This window comes from Anomaloglossus baeobatrachus, chromosome 4 (genome assembly GCF_048569485.1).
Source record: "Anomaloglossus baeobatrachus isolate aAnoBae1 chromosome 4, aAnoBae1.hap1, whole genome shotgun sequence".
Classification (NCBI taxonomy): domain Eukaryota; kingdom Metazoa; phylum Chordata; class Amphibia; order Anura; family Aromobatidae; genus Anomaloglossus; species Anomaloglossus baeobatrachus.
This window is the reverse complement of record NC_134356.1, coordinates 8,161,031-8,181,902: the sequence shown is the minus strand read 5'-3', so window position 1 is coordinate 8,181,902 and position 20,872 is coordinate 8,161,031. Positions and strand designations below refer to the sequence as shown.

At 49.6% G+C, this 20,872-nt stretch overlaps 1 protein-coding gene across 1 annotated transcript in view; it reads right to left on the bottom strand.

Annotated features, from left to right (window-relative positions):
* Positions 1–16,514, bottom strand: part of LOC142302474 (zinc finger CCCH-type antiviral protein 1-like) — a 42,346-nt gene extending 25,832 nt beyond the window's left edge. The window contains exons 1-2 of the mRNA XM_075343542.1: positions 16,180–16,514; positions 693–828 (exon numbers count right to left, since the gene is read on the bottom strand). Coding sequence (XP_075199657.1) covers positions 693–828; positions 16,180–16,454 — 411 coding nt within the window. The 5' untranslated portion in view covers positions 16,455–16,514. The remainder of the gene's footprint in view (positions 1–692; positions 829–16,179) is intronic.
* Positions 16,515–20,872: the final 4,358 nt, after the last annotated feature.

Sequence of the window (20,872 nt, the reverse complement as noted above, 5' to 3'; positions counted from 1 at the left end):
GGTAATTAAAGTAAGTTATCTGATGTAGAGCAGGCATGGAGTGTGTACAGAGGAGTTAACAAATAGCTGACCCTGGAGGGGCAAACGTGGACTGTGCATCCTCAGTATGGTGCGAATTATGCAAAGCGACAAATCCTGCTTTGCAGGCAGGCGGCAGGAGCGGCTCCATGCCAGGAGGCTTTACATGACAATGGATTGCAGTATTTTTCATGCCATATCTATAGAATCAGAGAATGACACAATCCTTGGATATATCCATAATCAGAGAACATATCTTGCATCTATAGGTAAAATTATAAAGGTTTTGGTATCTGGCAACCCACAGGAACGGAATATCTCCCGGCATTATAATATTCATGTGTGGTGTGTACAGAAAGCTAAGACTGTGATATGACATTAATATCTCCCGCCTGGGACCTCCAGGAGGCAGATATCCTTAAGATCAGAAATCTTATAATTTTTGGTACCTGGTCCCGCATCTCATTCACCAGCCCCCATCTGAGGTCACCAGCGGAGGTCGATGGACGTGAACCTGGTAAAAACAGCTTCTGCGGTCCGATCATTGTTCAGTGCTGGGAGATGCAGCGCGCTGCAAGGACTGCGCTATTTTTTGTTCAGTGAAGACTTCCCCATCACTGAGACAGGAGATGGCGGTTGGTGCTGATGAGATTCTATGACGACATTGCACTCACCTGCGGCAGCATCTGGTTGTCGTTCTGGAACAGGAGAACTTTTATCTCTTCTGTATTCAGACCACAAATCTCTTTGTCTTTTAAAACCGACCGGTTATGATCTGATGTAATATCATGAGAAAACTTGCAATAGTTTCTGAAACATAAGAAAAAAGTGATATTATCAGCTGAGCTGTGTATCTAATCCTACAATACATGATAGTGTCTGCTAAGCTTTGTATCTAATCCTACAATGCGTGATACTGTCTGCTGAGCCATGTATCTAATCCTACAATGCGTGATACTGTCTGCTGAGCCGTGTATCTAATCCTACAATACATGATAGTGTCTGCTAAGCTTTGTATCTAATCCTACAATGCGTGATACTGTCTGCTGAGCCGTGTATCTAATCCTACAATGCGTGATACTGTCTGCTGAGCCGTGTATCTAATCCTACAATGCGTGATACTGTCTGCTGAGCTGTGTATCTAATCCTACAATGTGTGATACTGTCTGCTGAGCCGTGTATCTAATCCTACAATGCGTGATACTGTCTGCTGAGCCGTGTATCTAATCCTACAATGCGTGATACTGTCTGCTGAGCCGTGTATCTAATCCTACAATGCGTGATACTCTCTGCTGAGCCGTGTATCTAATCCTACAATGCGTGATACTGTCTGCTGAGCCGTGTATCTAATCCTACAATGCGTGATACTGTCTGCTGAGCCGTGTATCTAATCCTACAATGCGTGATACTGTCTGCTGAGCCGTGTATCTAATCCTACAATGTGTGATACTGTCTGCTGAGCCGTGTATCTAATCCTACAATGCGTGATACTGTCTGCTGAGCCGTGTATCTAATCCTACAATGCGTGATACTGTCTGCTGAGCCGTGTATCTAATCCTACAATGCGTGATACTCTCTGCTGAGCCGTGTATCTAATCCTACAATGCGTGATACTGTCTGCTGAGCCGTGTATCTAATCCTACAATGCGTGATACTGTCTGCTGAGCCGTGTATCTAATCCTACAATGCGTGATACTCTCTGCTGAGCCGTGTATCTAATCCTACAATGCGTGATACTGTCTGCTGAGCCGTGTATCTAATCCTACAATGCGTGATACTGTCTGCTGAGCCGTGTATCTAATCCTACAATGTGTGATACTGTCTGCTGAGCCATATACTGGATCTATGGTATATCGTATAGTCGCACTATTAGTATGAGCTCATAATAATAAATATCTGCTCTTATATTCTGTATATCATAGAATCATAGAATGGTGGACTTGGAAGGGACCTTAAGGGTCATCGGGTATTCCTAAATCATCCCAGCTATGTATTTATTCAGTTTCCACTTGAAGATTTCCATTGATGGAGAGCTCACTACCTCCCATGTCCGCCTGCTCCACTCTGACTGCCCTTACTGCCTCCCATGGCCGCCTATTCCACTCTCTGACTGCTCTCACTGCCTCCCATAGCCGCCTGCTCCACTCTCTGACTGCCCTCACTGCCTCCCATGGCCGCCTGCTCCACTCTCTGACTGCCCTCACTGCCTCCCTTGGCCACCTGCTCCACTCTCTGACTGCCATCACTGCCTCCCATGGCCGCCTGCTCCATTCTCTGACTGCCCTCACTGCCTCCCATGGCTGCCTGCTCCACTCTCTGACTGCCCTCACTGCCTCCCATGGCTGCCTGCTCCACTCTCTGACTGCCCTCACTGCCTCCCATGGCTGCCTGCTCCATTCTCTGACTGCCCTCACTGCCTCCCATGGCTGCCTGCTCCACTCTCTGACTGCCCTCACTGCCTCCCATGGCTGCCTGCTCCATTCTCTGACTGCCCTCACTGCCTCCCATGGCTGCCTGCTCCACTCTCTGACTGCCCTCACTGCCTCCCATGGCTGCCTGCTCCATTCTCTGACTGCCCTCACTGCCTCCCATGGCTGCCTGCTCCACTCTCTGACTGCCCTCACTGCCTCCCATGGCCGCCTGCTCCACTCTCTGACTGCCCTCACTGCCTCCCTTGGCCACCTGCTCCACTCTCTGACTGCCCTCACTGCCTCCCATGGCCGCCTGCTCCATTCTCTGACTGCCCTCACTGCCTCCCATGGCTGCCTGCTCCACTCTCTGACTGCCCTCACTGCCTCCCATGGCTGCCTGCTCCACTCTCTGACTGCCCTCACTGCCTCCCATGGCTGCCTGCTCCATTCTCTGACTGCCCTCACTGCCTCCCATGGCTGCCTGCTCCACTCTCTGACTGCCCTCACTGCCTCCCATGGCTGCCTGCTCCATTCTCTGACTGCCCTCACTGCCTCCCATGGCTGCCTGCTCCACTCTCTGACTGCCCTCACTGCCTCCCATGGCTGCCTGCTCCATTCTCTGACTGCCCTCACTGCCTCCCATGGCTGCCTGCTCCACTCTCTGACTGCCCTCACTGCCTCCCATGGCTGCCTGCTCCATTCTCTGACTGCCCTCACTGCCTCCCATGGCTGCCTTCTCCACTCTCTGACTGCCCTCACTGCCTCCCATGGCTGCCTGCTCCACTCTCTGACTGCCCTCACTGCCTCCCATGGCTGCCTGCTCCACTCTCTGACTGCCCTCACTGCCTCCCATGGCTGCCTGCTCCACTCTCTGACTGCCCTCACTGCCTCCCATGGCTGCCTGCTCCATTCTCTGACTGCCCTCACTGCCTCCCATGGCTGCCTGCTCCACTCTCTGACTGCCCTCACTGCCTCCCATGGCTGCCTGCTCCACTCTCTGACTGCCCTCACTGCCTCCCATGGCTGCCTGCTCCACTCTCTGACTGCCCTCACTGCCTCCCATGGCTGCCTGCTCCACTCTCTGACTGCCCTCACTGCCTCCCATGGCTGCCTGCTCCATTCTCTGACTGCCCTCACTGCCTCCCATGGCTGCCTGCTCCACTCTCTGACTGCCCTCACTGCCTCCCATGGCCGCCTGCTCCACTCTCTGACTGCTCTCACTGCCTCTCGTGGACGCTTGTTCCACTCTCTGACTGCCATCACTGCCTCCCATGGCCAACTATTCCACTCTCTGACTGCCCTCACTGCCTCCCTTGGCCACCTATTCCACTCTCTGACTGCCCTCACTGCCTCCCTTGGCCACCTATTCCACTCTCTGACTGCCCTCACTGCCTCCCATGGCCGCCTATTCCACTCTCTGACTGCTCTCACTGCCTCCCATGGCCGCCTGTTCCATTCTCTGATTGCCTTCACTGCCTCCCATGGCCGCCTATTCCACTCTCTGACTGCCCTCACTGCCTCCCATGGCCGCCTATTCCACTCTCTGACTGCCCTCACTGCCTCCCAAGGCCGCCTGTTCCACTCTGACTGCCCTCACTGCCTCCCATGACTGCCTGTTCCACTCTCTGACTGCCCTCACTGCCTCCCATGACTGCCTGTTCCACTCTGACTGCCCTCACTGCCTCCTGTGATTGCCTGTTCCACTCTCTGACTGGCCTCACTGTCAGAAAGTTTTTCCTAATGTCTAATCTGAATTTCGTTCCTCTTAGTTTCCTCCCATTGCTTCTTGTACTTCCTTGTGCTAATGAGAATAGGGTGGTTCCCTCTGCACTGTGACTTCCTTTCAGATATTTCTAGACCGCTATTAAGTCTCCTCTCAGCCTTCTCTTTTTTGCAAACTAAACACTCCTAGTGCTTGTAACCGTTCTTCATGTGACATGGTTTGCAGACCTTCTACCATCTTGGTTACTCTTTTCTGGACTTGCTCCAATACATCGATGTCTTTCTTGAACACAGTATTCCAAGAGGGGTCTGACCAGGGCAGAGTATATGGGAATAATGACCTCTCTAGAGCTAGATACGATGCTTGTCTGATATATACCAGAAGATACATTTATCACTGTGCTAGATTGTGACAGACAGATCTCAAACTCAGGTCACACTCCGGTGTCAACCTCTGTGTTATCAGTGATATCCTGCTACCCGGTATATAAAGTCTCCAGTACACCCACCACCCTGTACATTACTCCCCGGTCACCCACCTCCCCTCCTGTACATTACTCCTCAGTCACCCACCTCCCCCCCTGTACATTACTCCCCAGTCACCCACCTCCCCTCCTGTACATTACTCCTCAGTCACCCACCTCCCCCCCTGTACATTACTCCCCAGTCACCCACCTCCCCCCCTTTACATTACTCCCCAGTCACCCACCTCCCCTCCTGTACATTACTCCCCGGTCACCCACCTCCCTCCTGTACATTACTCCCCAGTCACCCACCTCCCCCCCTTTACATTACTCCCCGGTCACCCACCTCCTGTACATTACTCCCCGGTCACCCACCTCCTGTACATTACTCCCCAGTCACCCACCTCCCCCCCTTTACATTACTCCCTGGTCACCCACCTCCTGTACATTACTCCCCAGTCACCCACCTCCCCTCCTGTACATTACTCCCCAGTCACCCACCTCCCCTCCTGTACATTACTCCCCAGTCACCCACCTCCCCCCCTGTACATTACTCCCCATTCACCCACCTCCCCCTTTACATTACTCCCCGGTCAACCACCTCCTGCCCTGAACATTACTCCCCGGTCACCCACCTCCCTCCTGCACATTACTCCCCAGTCACCCACCTCCCCCCCTTTACATTACTCCCCGGTCACCCACCTCCCCCCTGTACATTACTCCCCAGTCACCCACCTCCCCTCCTGTACATTACTCCCTGGTCACCCTCCTCCCGCCCTGTACCTTACTCCCCGGTCACTCACCTCCCCTCCTGTACATTACTCCCCGGTCACCCACCTCCCCCCCTGTACATTACTCCCCGGTCACTCACCTCCCCTCCTGTACATTACTCCCCGGTCACCCACCTCCCCCCCTGTACATTACTCCCCGTTCACCCTCCTCCCCCCCTTTACATTACTCCCCAGTCACCCACCTCCCCTCCTGTACATTACTCCCTGGTCACCCTCCTCCCGCCCTGTACATTACTCCCCGGTCACTCACCTCCCCTCCTGTACATTACTCCCCGGTCACCCACCTCCCGTCCTGTACATTACTCCCCGGTCACTCACCTCCCCTCCTGTACATTACTCCCCGGTCACCCACCTCCCCCCCCTGTACATTTCTCCCCGGTCACCCACCTCCCGTCCTGTACATTACTCCCCGGTCACCCACCTCCCCCCCTGTACATTACTCCCCTGTCACCCACCTCCCCCCTGTACATTACTCCCTGGTCACCCACCTCCCCTCCTGTACATTACTCCCCGGTCACCCACCTCCCCCCCTGTACATTACTCCCCGGTCACCCACCTCCCCCCCTGTACATTACTCCCCGGTCACCACCTCCCCCTGTACATTATTCCCCGGTCACCCACCTCCCACCCTGTACATTACTCCCCAGTCACCCACCTCCCCTCCTGTACATTACTCCCCGGTCACCCACCTCCCCTCCTGTACATTACTTCCCAGTCACCCACCTCCCCTCCTGTACATTACTCCCCGGTCACCCACCTCCCCCCCTGTACATTACTCCCCGGTCACCCACCTCCCCCCCTGTACATTACTCCCCGGTCACCCACCTCCCCCCTGTACATTATTCCCCGGTCACCCACCTCCCGCCCTGTACATTACTCCCCGGTCACCCACCTCCCCTCCTGTACATTACTCCCCGGTCACCCACCTCCCCTCCTGTACATTACTCCCCGGTCACCCACCTCCCCTCCTGTACATTACTTCCCAGTCACCCACCTCCCCTCCTGTACATTACTCCCCGGTCACCCACCTCCCCCCCTGTACATTACTCCCCGGTCACCCACCTCCCCCCCTGTACATTACTCCCCGGTCACCCACCTCCCCCCTGTACATTATTCCCCGGTCACCCACCTCCCGCCCTGTACATTACTCCCCGGTCACCCACCTCCCCTCCTGTACATTACTCCCCGGTCACCCACCTCCCCCCCTGTACATTACTCCCCAGTCACCCACCTCCCCTCCTGTACATTACTCCTCAGTCACCCACCTCCCCCCCTGTACATTACTCCCCAGTCACCCACCTCCCCCCCTTTACATTACTCCCCAGTCACCCACCTCCCCTCCTGTACATTACTCCCCGGTCACCCACCTCCCTCCTGTACATTACTCCCCAGTCACCCACCTCCCCCCCTTTACATTACTCCCCGGTCACCCACCTCCTGTACATTACTCCCCGGTCACCCACCTCCTGTACATTACTCCCCAGTCACCCACCTCCCCCCCTTTACATTACTCCCTGGTCACCCACCTCCTGTACATTACTCCCCAGTCACCCACCTCCCCTCCTGTACATTACTCCCCAGTCACCCACCTCCCCTCCTGTACATTACTCCCCAGTCACCCACCTCCCCCCCTGTACATTACTCCCCATTCACCCACCTCCCCCTTTACATTACTCCCCGGTCAACCACCTCCTGCCCTGAACATTACTCCCCGGTCACCCACCTCCCTCCTGCACATTACTCCCCAGTCACCCACCTCCCCCCCTTTACATTACTCCCCGGTCACCCACCTCCCCCCTGTACATTACTCCCCAGTCACCCACCTCCCCTCCTGTACATTACTCCCTGGTCACCCTCCTCCCGCCCTGTACCTTACTCCCCGGTCACTCACCTCCCCTCCTGTACATTACTCCCCGGTCACCCACCTCCCCCCCTGTACATTACTCCCCGGTCACTCACCTCCCCTCCTGTACATTACTCCCCGGTCACCCACCTCCCCCCCTGTACATTACTCCCCGTTCACCCTCCTCCCCCCCTTTACATTACTCCCCAGTCACCCACCTCCCCTCCTGTACATTACTCCCTGGTCACCCTCCTCCCGCCCTGTACATTACTCCCCGGTCACTCACCTCCCCTCCTGTACATTACTCCCCGGTCACCCACCTCCCGTCCTGTACATTACTCCCCGGTCACTCACCTCCCCTCCTGTACATTACTCCCCGGTCACCCACCTCCCCCCCCTGTACATTTCTCCCCGGTCACCCACCTCCCGTCCTGTACATTACTCCCCGGTCACCCACCTCCCCCCCTGTACATTACTCCCCTGTCACCCACCTCCCCCCTGTACATTACTCCCCAGTCACCCACCTCCCCTCCTGTACATTACTCCCCGGTCACCCACCTCCCCCCCTGTACATTACTCCCCGGTCACCCACCTCCCCCCCTGTACATTACTCCCCGGTCACCACCTCCCCCTGTACATTATTCCCCGGTCACCCACCTCCCACCCTGTACATTACTCCCCAGTCACCCACCTCCCCTCCTGTACATTACTCCCCGGTCACCCACCTCCCCTCCTGTACATTACTTCCCAGTCACCCACCTCCCCTCCTGTACATTACTCCCCGGTCACCCACCTCCCCCCCTGTACATTACTCCCCAGTCACCCACCTCCCCCCCTGTACATTACTCCCCGGTCACCCACCTCCCCCCTGTACATTATTCCCCGGTCACCCACCTCCCGCCCTGTACATTACTCCCCGGTCACCCACCTCCCCTCCTGTACATTACTCCCCGGTCACCCACCTCCCCTCCTGTACATTACTTCCCAGTCACCCACCTCCCCTCCTGTACATTACTCCCCAGTCACCCACTGTCATGGATGACAGTCATGTGGTGTCCGGCAATAGAAGGTCACAGCGTTTGGCTACGTAAAATGCTCCCTGACTTTCTATTGTTCCTGCTGTCAGTATTCAGCGTACTAGGTATCTCCTCTGCTGGGATTTTATCTTTTTTCCCTTTACGACCCCGCGGGGGATTCTGCGGGTAGACAGGTTCAGCCAGAGCCCAAAATTATTCTCCCAGACAGGTTTGCAGGGCGTAGAGACACATTTTTTGTCTTTAAGGAGGCTTGTAAACTATACTTTAGGCTTCGGCCTTACTCCTCTGGAGATGAGAAACAGCGGGTGGGGATTGTGATCTCACTATTGCAAGGGGATCCGCAATCCTGGGCTTTTTCTTTGCCACATGACTCTGGTTGTCTCCGGTCAGTTGATGAATTTTTTGAGGCCTTGGGTCACATCTATGATGATCCTGACCGAGTCTTCTTGGCTGAGTCCAGGCTCTGTCAGTCAGCAGAGACTTATCGTTCAGAATTTCATAGATGGGCAACCGACACTAAATAGAATGACCTGGCTCTCAGAAGCCAATTCTGTCGGGGCCTTTCAGAGAATTTGCAAGATGCCTTGGTGATTTACGAAACTTCTGAGTCCTTGGAGGCTGCCATATCCTTGGCTATACGTGTGGACAGACGCCCCTGAGACAGACTAGATAGACCACATTTCATGGAGACCCTTTCTCGGGATAGTACCCCATTACCGGCGAGGCAATCTTGGAGTGAACCATCACTCATGAGTTTGGAGGAGCCCATGCAGAAAGGGGGAGCCACTACTTCGCATGTTCCCACTAAAATCGGCAAAAAGAAGGGGGTTTGGTTCTTTGTGTTAGAGGTCATTTTGTTGGATTCTGTCCCTTAGTTCCAAAGTAGAAAGGAACATCTGGTACTCGGCTTACCCTTGGTGGTGTGGGGGATGGACAATCGGTGTGTGTTTGTCTTCCATATGTAATTCTCGCTTTGTACTGATAGTAGAGTTGGTGCTAGAAAGCAGGACTGAGCAAATTGCTGTGTTTGTGGACAGTGGGGCAGGAGTCAGCATGGTGGATGCTCTCTTAGAGCTCATGGGCTTACCAGCAGTACATTGGCTAACCCCATCTTCATCTATGCCATTGACTCAGCATGGCTTGCTCAGGGATATCTGACACCGATGGTACATGGTACAAAACAGAGGGTAGGACCCCTGCATTATGAAGTAATTTCTTGCTATGTCCTGGAGGGCCTTCCCACTCCTATTGTACTGGGTCTACCCTGGTTAGTGAAACATAATCCGGTAGTAGATTGGCAATCCAAGAAAATTGTGGAGTGGGGAAATTACTGTATTGATAATTTTCTGAACATCTCTCTATACATCTCTACAGAGTCCTTACATGCATTTTTTGTCTGGGTTTGAGGATGTATTTTCGGAGAGGGGGTGTCAGGATTTGCCTCCCCATCATGTATATGACTGTCTCATTAAGATGCTCCCTGGAGCAAAACTTCCCAAGTCTAGACTGTATCATCTTTCCGGCCCAGAGAGACAGGCCATTGCTAAGAGTCTGGAGAAGACACATGTCAGACCTTCCTCTTCGCCCATGGTGGCAGGGTTCTTCTTCATTAAGAAGAAAGATGGAGGTATCCGTCCTTGTTTGAAATTTCAGGAACGGAATCAAATTACCGTCCGAGACCTTATCCTCTCCCTCTGAATCCGAATTTACTCAACCAGATTGTGGGAGCTAAGTGGTTCCCCAAGTTGGACTTAAGGGGGGCCTACAATCTGGTCACAATCAGAGAAGGGGATGAATGGAAATCGGCCTTCAATACACCTGAGGGATATTTTGCAAGTCTGGTCACGCCATTTGGTCTTCTCTGCCGTTTTCCAGCATTTTGTGAATGATATTTTTCACCGTTTGGTGGGCAGGTTTGTGGTGGTTTATTTGGACAATATCTTGCTCTAGTCACCCGATATGGAGCCACATAAGATACATGTAAAACAGGTATTACAGATTTTAAGAGGTAACGAACTGTATGCCAAACTGGAGAAGTGTGTTTTAGTTGTCCAAAAGGTTCAGTTTTTTGGATACCTGTTGTCTGCTTCGGGTTTTCGGATGGATCCCGAGAAGGTCCTTGTAGCACTGTCTGGGATTGTTGAGAAAACCTGAAAGCGTTTCAGCGCTTTTTAGGATTTACCAACTTTTACCAGAAATGTATTCAGAACTATTCAGTAATAATAAAGCCTCTGACTGACATGACAATGATTTCTCTAAATTGTCAGACTCTGCCCAGCAGGCTATTTCCTTTTTAAAGGGATGTTTTTCCACTGCATCTATTCCCCTTCAGCCTGATATTTTGCAGGCTTTTATTGTGGAGGTTGATGCATCTGAGGTGGGGGTTGGGGCTGTGTTGTCACAAGGTCCATCTCCTGGTAAATAGGGTCCATGTGTTATATTTTCCAAGAAATTGTCCTCGGCCAAGAGAAACTATGATGTTTGCAATAGAGAGCTCTTGCTAATTAGGCTAGCTTTCGAGGAATGGCACCATTGGCTGGAGGGGGTAGCTTATCCAATTACAGTAATCACAGACCATATAAACCTGTCTTATCTCGAGCCTGCCAAATGTCTGAATCCCAGGCAGGCTAGATGGTCTTTGTTTTTTACCAGGTTTCATTTTACTGTCACTTACCATCCAGGGATTAAAAACATCAAAGCAATTGCTTTATCCCGGAGCTTTCCTGGTGGTAGTGATTACGTGAACCCGGTGGGCATTTTGTAGAAGGGGTGGTCTTCTCGGCCTTGTGCCCAGACCTGGAGGGGGAGGTGCTGGAGACTCAGGGGAACGCCCTGGCTCTTGCCCTTCAGGGAGATGTTCATGCTACCCAATTTGTGCCGTACACTTATTGGGGAACATCACAGTTCTGTACTTGCGGGTCTTCCAGGTAGAAAGCAACCATGGACCTCCATTCTCATCATTTATGGTGGCTAAGAATGAGGATGTGGTTAACTATGTGTCTGCCTTCAGTATTTGCATACATTTCAAGGTAACGCATACCCGTCTATCCCGAATAGATCATGGATGCATTTATCCATGGATTTCTTTCCTGACCTACTTTTGTCTTCGCGGTGGTTGTGGCTAGGTTCATAAGATGACGCATTTCATCGCATTGCCGACACTTCTGAATTCCAAGAGTCTTTCTCAGGTGTTCATCAATGAGATCATAAAGCTTCACAGGATTCTTTCCAATGTGGTCTCATATCGGCAAAACTCAGTTTGTTTCCAAATTTTGGAAAGCATCTTGTGCTTGACTGAGGTGTACTTGTCTTTCTCTTCTGCCCTCCATCCTCGGTCGAATGGGCAGACTAACTGCATAAATCAAATTTTGGACTCTTACCTTAGGAGCTTTGTATCCGAGAACAAGGAGGATTGAGCATCTTATTTACCATTGGCCGAATTTACTTTAAATAATCGTCCCCAGGAGTCTACTGGCAAGTCACCATTCTTTGGTGCGTAAGGTTTTCATCCGCAATTTGGTACCTTTAGTGGTAGGGGTGCTCTGGGAGTTCCTAAGGAGGAGCGTATTGCCTCATCGCTCTTTTATTTATGGCAAGGGGTTCAGAGTAATTTAAAGCTCATGAGAAACAGATACAAACGTATGGCTGACAAAAAATGCTTGCCAGGTCCGGACCTGAGTGTGAATGACTATGTGGGGTTGTCTACCAGGAACACAAAGTTGAAGGTTCCATCCTCGAAGCTGAGACCTAGGTTTATTGGTCCCTATAAAGTAATCATTGTCATCAACCTAGTAGCATTTTGTCTGCAGGTACCTCAGGCTCTTAGGACCCACAAAGGGTTCCCCATGGAACTGTTCAAAAAATATGTGGTACCTTTGGTGCAATCACCCTTACCGCCGGCCACAATCATGGTTGATGGTAATCTGGAGTATCAGATAGCTAAGATTGTTGATTCTCATATTCTATGTCATTCCCTTCAACACTTGGTGCAATGGAGGGGTTACGGACTGGAGGAGAGTATGTGGGTCCCCGTATTGAATGTAAATACCTAAAGATTTCATGCTGCCTAAATCTGCATGTCTGGAGACCACTCGTAGTTCTGTCACGGGTGACACACAGTCATGTGGTGTCCGGCAATAGAAGAAACAAAGAAAAAGGAGTATACCAAACACGGGATCACCACAGTATAAAGCAATGATTATAGAATTTTATTAGGTTATTAGAAAACCAGAACACGAGACACATGTCTCCACACTGATAAATTGCTGAAAAACACACAATGACACAAGATAAAAACATTTAAAAAGCCATAGGCATGACAAACATGTCCGCCAGGAACTAGTTATATGATAATGTATAAATATAATTATAACAAGGACACTCCAATCACTATTGCACAAGGCCCGTATCCGACATAAAAGGGTAAGTGCAATATAATACACTGGTGGGTATATATGATAACATGTAATACGTTGTTATATAGAACACTAGAAATTACACACATATGCTGAATCCACAATGATGTATAGTTAGCAACATATAGTAGGCTGTTATATGGAAACACTTATGCAGATATAGAAATCTCCAGTCATAAATAGACGATATGGGCTCTTACGGAGTGATACTGCAATCTATGTGGATACAGAACAATCATGAGATGAGAGGAGCGACCAAAGGGGTTCCTGGCCTGGACACCCCACGCGTATCGCCACGTGTCCAGTGGCTTCCTCAGGGGAAAAGAAGGCCTTCTTTTCCCCATTAGCGTGGTTGCTACTCATTTTATGGGATGATGGATGTAGGTCCGTTTCTGTACTGCCTGTACTGCCTGTAACCTGGTTGCTGCATCTATTTACCCCGTACATTTCTTTGGTGGTTTGAAGCATCCGGGACTCAGGCTATTTGTGGTGGTTAAACACGGGTATATTTACTAAGCAGATAGAATCACTGGTCTAACGCCATTGTGTACTACGTGGGTGATCTCTACAGGATGTATTATTTTTTGTGAAGGTATTGTGGTTATGGAGTTACTGTGTGGTGACAGGGACTTGGATGTACTTTATTGTTAGATCCATCTACTGATCCATATTACCTCACGTATTTAGTGAAGATCTCTTATAAATTAGCAATCTACCAGGTGTCTATATTTCATAACCTGTTATATGTTATTATCTATACAGTATTGATTGTTCTGTATCCACATAGATTGCAGTATCACTCCGTAAGAGCCCATACCGTCTATTTATGACTGGAGATTTCTATATCTGCATAAGTGTTTCCATATAACAGCCTACTATATGTTGCTAACTATACATCATTGTGGATTCAGCATATGTGTGTAATTTCTAGTGTTCTATATAACAACGTATTACATGTTATCATATATACCCACCAGTGTATTATATTGCACTTACCCTTTTATGTCGGATACGGGCCTTGTGCAATAGTGATTGGAGTGTCCTTGTTATAATTATATTTATACATTATCATATAACTAGTTCCTGGCGGACATGTTTGTCATGCCTATGGCTTTTTAAATGTTTTTATCTTGTGTCGTGTGTTTTTCAGCAATTTATCAGTGTGGAGACATGTGTCTCGTGTTCTGGTTTTCTAATAACCTAATAAAATTCTATAATCATTGCTTTATACTGTGGTGATCCCGTGTTTGGTATACTCCTTTTTCTTTGTTTCCCCTAAATTTTTCTATACCAGGAGATCCCACTGGGTGGTGCCCTTCCCATCTTATTTCAGTCCGGCAATAGAAGGTCACAGCATTTGGCTGTACAAAATGCTCCCTGAATTTGTATTATTCCTGCTGTCAGTATTCACTGTACTAGGTATCTTTTCTACTGGGTTTTCATCCTTTTCACTTTAGGACCCAGCTGCTAATCATCTATAATTGCCATTGGGTTTAAATACTCTCATTTTCCCTGTATTTGTGCTGGTGATAATACTCAGTTCATTCAAGCTCTGGATGCAAGCAGGCAGCTTGCACTCACCTGTGGTATTTTTGCTAAAACGTTGCTGAACTTCTACCTGAGTCAACTGTGGATAAGTAGTTCATGCATTTCCCCCCCTTTGTGTTTTACTTGTGTCTTCTTTAGTGTTTAGTGGGGTTGACAAAGAGCTCATCCCACCCGTTCGCTTTTTAGGGCCCAGTTCGGAACCTATCTAGGGTGGTGAGAGACCCCAGGGACAAGCAGTAGGTTTGGTCACCAGAAGGGATCACCATCTGCCCCTTCCCTAATCATAGGATTTCCCTGCCCTCTCGCAGTTTGTTTTGAACATCCTTGAACCTAGCCCGGTCACCCACCTCCCCCCTGTACATTACTCCCCGGTCCCCCACCTCCCCCCTGTACATTACTCCCCGGTCACCCACCTCCCCCCTGTACATTACTCCCCGGTCACCCACCTCCCGCCCTGTACATTACTCCCCGGTCACCCACCTCCCCCCTGTACATTACTCCCCGGTCACCTAGCTCCCGCCCTGTACATTACTCCCCGGTCACCCACCTCCCCCCCTGTACATTACTCCCCGGTCACCCACCTCCCCTCCTGTACATTACTCCCCAATCACCCCCCTCCCCTCCTGTACATTACTCCCCGGTCACCCACCTCCCCCCTGAACATTACTCCCCGGTCACCCACCTCCCCCCCTGTACATTACTCCCCGGTCACCCACCTCCCCCCCTGTACATTACTCCCCGGTCACCCACCTCCCCCCCTGTACATTACTCCCCGGTCACCCAGCTCCCGCCCTGTACATTACTCCCCGGTCACCCACCTCCCCCCTGTACATTACTCCCTGGTCACCCACCTCCCCTCCTGTACATTACTCCCCAATCACCCCCCTCCCCTTCTGTACATTACTCCCCGGTCACCCACCTCCCCCCCTGTACATTACTCCCCGGTCACCCACCTCCCCCCCCTGTACATTACTCCCCGGTCACTCACCTCCCCCCTGTACATTACTCCCCGGTCACCCACCTCCCCCCCTGTACATTACTCCCCGGTCACCCACCTCCCCCCCTGTACATTACTCCCCGGTCACCCACCTCCTCTCCTGTACATTACTCCCCGGTCACCCACCTCCCCTCCTGTACATTACTCCCCGGTCACCCACCTCCCCACCTGTACATTACTCCCCGGTCACCCACCTCCCCTCCTGTACATTACTCCCCGGTCACCCACCTCCCCTCCTGTACATTACTCCCTGGTCACCCACCTCCCCCCTGTACATTACTCCCCGGTCACCCACCTCCCCCCCCTGTACATTACTCCCCCGTCACCCACCTCCCTCCTGTACATTACTCCCTGGTCACCCACCTCACCCCCTGTACATTACTCCCCGGTCACCCACCTCCCCCCTGTGCATTACTCCCCCGTCACCCACCTCCCCTCCTGTACATTACTCCCCGGTCACCCACCTCCCCCCAGTGCATTACTCCCCCGTCACCCACCTCCCCTCCTGTACATTACTCCCCGGTCACCCACCTCCCTCCTGTACATTACTCCCCGGTCACCCACCTCCCTCCTGTACATTACTCCCCGGTCACCCACCTCCCTCCTGTACATTACTCCCCGGTCACCCACCTCCCGTCCTGTACATTACTCCCCGGTCACCCACCTCCCCTCCTGTACATTACTCCCCGGTCACCCACCTCCCGTCCTGTACATTACTCCCCGGTCACCCACCTCCCCCCTGTACATTACTCCCCGGTCACCCACCTCCCGTCCTGTACATTACTCCCCGGTCACCCACCTCCCCTCCTGTACATTACTCCCCGGTCACCCACCTCCCGTCCTGTACATTACTCCCCGGTCACCCACCTCCCCCCTGTACATTACTCCCCGGTCACTCACCTCCCCCCTGTACATTACTCCCCGGTCACTCACCTCCTGCATTTGTCCTGCAGGTAGTATCGGCACAGGTGCAGCCTGTCGCAATCCTCCTCTGTTTCATCCTTCAGATATTTGGGGCAGATTCTTACGAGGCTCCGGGCCAGAACAAGATCCTTAAACAGCAAAAACTTCAGTGGTTCTCCATAGAGAATCTGCTCAATCTGCTCAGGTGGAAGATCCAACAATCCAGACAACTCATCCTTGGGCAGCTGACCTCCATTGGAGCAGAGCAGCTTGGTCAGATATGCGGTGACTGTGGGGTCCGACATGGATACAAGCGACTCTGTATGAAGACACTGTGCTGCCTCACTGCCGAGAGCCGACTGTTCTCCTGAAGAAGGAGGATCCTGCACAACTCTGACGAGAAACGAAACTGGAAAACGACTCGGGGTGGAGAATCCAAGGATCTGTTTACATACAACGTGATACTGCGCAAGCCACGTGACAAGTGGTACTGTGCAGTGTATATATACAGAATAATACAGACACTGAGGATTACACCCAGTATACAGGACAGGAGAAGTGGTTCTGTGCAGTGTATATATACAGAATAATACAGATACTGAGGATTACACCCAGTATACAGGACAGGAGAAGTGGTTCTGTGCAGTGTATATATACAGAATAATACAGATACTGAGGATTACACCCAGTATACAGGACAGGAGAAGTGGTACTGTGCAGTGTATATATACAGACTAATACAGATACTGAGGATTACACCCAGTATACAGGCCAGGAGAAGTGGTACTGTGCAGTGTATATATACAGAATAATACAGATACTGAGGATTACACCCAGTATACAGGACAGGAGAAGTGGTACTGTGCAGTGTATATATACAGAATATTACAGATACTGAGGATTACACCCAGTATACAGGACAGGAGAAGTGGTACTGTGCAGTGTATACATACAGAATAATACAGGTACTGAGGATTACACCCAGTATACAGAACAGGAGAAGTGGTACTGTGCAGTGTATATATACAGAATAATACAGATACTGAGGATTACACCCAGTATACAGGACAGGAGAAGTGGTACTGTGCAGTGTATATATACAGAATAATACAGATACTGAGGATTACACCCAGTATACAGGACAGGAGAAGTGGTACTGTGCAGTGTATATATACAGAATAATACAGATACTGAGGATTACACCCAGTATACAGGACAGGAGAAGTGGTACTGTGCAGTGTATATATACAGAATAATACAGATACTGAGGATTACACTCTGTATACAGGACAGGAGAAGTGGTACTGTGCAGTGTATATATACAGAATAATACAGACACTGAGGATTACACCCAGTATACAGGACAGGAGAAGTGGTTCTGTGCAGTGTATATATACAGAATAATACAGATACTGAGGATTACACCCAGTATACAGGACAGGAGAAGTGGTTCTGTGCAGTGTATATATACAGAATAATACAGATACTGAGGATTACACCCAGTATACAGGACAGGAGAAGTGGTACTGTGCAGTGTATATATACAGAATAATACAGGTACTGAGGATTACACCCAGTATACAGGCCAGGAGAAGTGGTACTGTGCAGTGTATATATACAGAATAATACAGATACTGAGGATTACACCCAGTATACAGGACAGGAGAAGTGGTACTGTGCAGTGTATATACAGAATAATACAGATACTGAGGATTACACCCAGTATACAGGACAGGAGAAGTGGTACTGTGCAGTGTATATATACAGAATAATACAGGTACTGAGGATTACACCCAGTATACAGGACAGGAGAAGTGGTACTGTGCAGTGTATATATACAGAATAATACAGATACTGAGGATTACACCCAGTATACAGGACAGGAGAAGTGGTACTGTGCAGTGTATATATACAGAATAATACAGACACTGAGGATAACACCCAGTATACAGGACAGGAGAAGTGGTACTGTGCAGTGTATATATACAGAATAATACAGATACTGAGGATTACACCCAGTATACAGGACAGGAGAAGTGGTACTGTGCAGTGTATATACAGAATAATACAGATACTGAGGATTACACCCAGTATACAGGACAGGAGAAGTGGTACTGTGCAGTGTATATATACAGAATAATACAGACACTGAGGATAACACCCAGTATACAGGACAGGAGAAGTGGTACTGTGCAGTGTATATATACAGAATAATACAGATACTGAGGATTACACCCAGTATACAGGACAGGAGAAGTGGTACTGTGCAGTGTATATATACAGAATAATACAGATACTGAGGATTACACCCAGTATACAGGACAGGAGAAGTGGTACTGTGCAGTGTATATATACAGAATAATACAGACACTGAGGATAACACCCAGTATACAGGACAGGAGAAGTGGTACTGTGCAGTGTATATATACAGAATAATACAGGTACTGAGGATTACACCCAGTATACAGGACAGGAGAAGTGGTACTGTGCAGTGTATATATACAGAATAATACAGGTACTGAGGATTACACCCAGTATACAGGACAGGAGAAGTGGTACTGTGCAGTGTATATATACAGGATAATACAGACACTGAGGATTACACCCAGTATACAGGACAGGAGAAGTGGTACTGTGCAGTGTATATATACAGAATAATACAGGTACTGAGGATTACACCCAGTATACAGGACAAGAGAAGTGGTACTGTGCAGTGTATATATACAGAATAATACAGGTACTGAGGATTACACCCAGTATACAGGACAGGAGAAGTGGTACTGTGCAGTGTATATATACAGAATAATACAGGTACTGAGGATTACACCCAGTATACAGGACAGGAGAAGTGGTACTGTGCAGTGTATATATACAGGATAATACAGACACTGAGGATTACACCCAGTATACAGGACAGGAGAAGTGGTACTGTGCAGTGTATATATACAGAATAATACAGGTACTGAAGATTACACCCAGTATACATGACTGATGGACTAGTGAATTGCGCTCCTGGTAACCTAATAAATAAGACACCACACACTGCGTGACATGGATTAAAATTTTGGCCACAGCAGCCCTTTATTTTTATAAGAAAAAACATCAACAAGAAAAAACAAGATTATCGGCCCAGAGATGTGGTTGTTATAAATCCCAGCCCCATATCCCCCTCCGCCGTGTACACCTAGCTCAAGGGGGATTCTGGGTATACCCCTTGATCATTTTCCTTGTGTCCGCTGAGCTCCTCCCCAGGGACCCATCTATTCCACTGTCCACTGAGCTCCTCCCCAGGGACCCATATTCCACTGTCCGCTGAGCTCTGGCCCAGGGACCCCATTAAAAACATAATTCTCCAACCAACAAAGAGGGGGTTTAAACAACCACATCCCGCCGCCGCCAAATGCTGCTGTAACATACAATATTAAAATGTTAATACAATATTAATATGTTGATATGACATTGACAATTTGGATACATTACTGATAACAATTGATACAATACTAATAATGTTGATAAAATACCGATGATGTTGAATACCAAAACATTGTTAGAATATTGACAGTGTTGCAAAGTCCTGATATTGATACATTTCCCTTTATTATAGGGAGGGTGGGTGGGACAACTGCTGGTTCAGTCTTTGAGTCCAGGACAAAGGAATGACACCTTAACATGGGACCTATTTCTTATATGGCCCCTGCCCCCCATCTCTCCTCCTGCTCGCTGACCCCCCACCACATTCCTTAGGTAAAAACCCCATCCCTTACTCCTTAACCCTTTCCTGGATCTATCACTGCCTCAGTCATGTACGTTACGGCTATCTGCCTTCACTCTGCTTGACTGATGGACTAGTGAATTGCGCTCCTGGTAACCTAATAAATAAGACACCACACACTGCGTGACATGGATTAAAATTTTGGCCACAGCAGCCCTTTATTTTTATAAGAAAAAACATCAACAAGAAAAAACAAGATTATCGGCCCAGAGATGTGGTTGTTATAAATCCCAGCCCCATATCCCCCTCCGCCGTGTACACCTAGCTCAAGGGGGATTCTGGGTATACCCCTTGATCATTTTCCTTGTGTCCGCTGAGCTCCTCCCCAGGGACCCATCTATTCCACTGTCCACTGAGCTCCTCCCCAGGGACCCATATTCCACTGTCCGCTGAGCTCTGGCCCAGGGACCCCATTAAAAACATAATTCTCCAACCAACAAAGAGGGGGTTTAAACAACCACATCCCGCCAAGACTCGCTCTTGTGACACCTTACAAGAGTGAGTTCCTCCACAACTTAATGGCTCGTTCTACTCCTTCTTGTATTCCCAACATCCATATATCAATGCCAATGTCATTAAGATGTACCTTATCATCTCTCCAAAAATGTTCCTTTGTATTTTCAAGCATCTGGTGACGTATGGCCACCCCTCCGTTTTCCAACACAAATTTTGTTATTTTTTTATTAACCTTTATCCTTGTATTATTGATGCGAGCCACTGATCGCGCTGTTCTCCACATTTGTCTGGCTACTATATCCGACCAGACCACCACTGTTTCTGGGTAAGACCTCCATAAATTCAACATATCGAGCTTTATGTTCCTAACTAAATGTCTTGATGTTCTTATTGCTAAATCATTACCACCTAAATGGATAAGTAAGACGTCCGGGGGGCGGTAGAACTCCACATGATACTGGATTTCTTTTAACAGCTGATGCCACTGCATTCCCC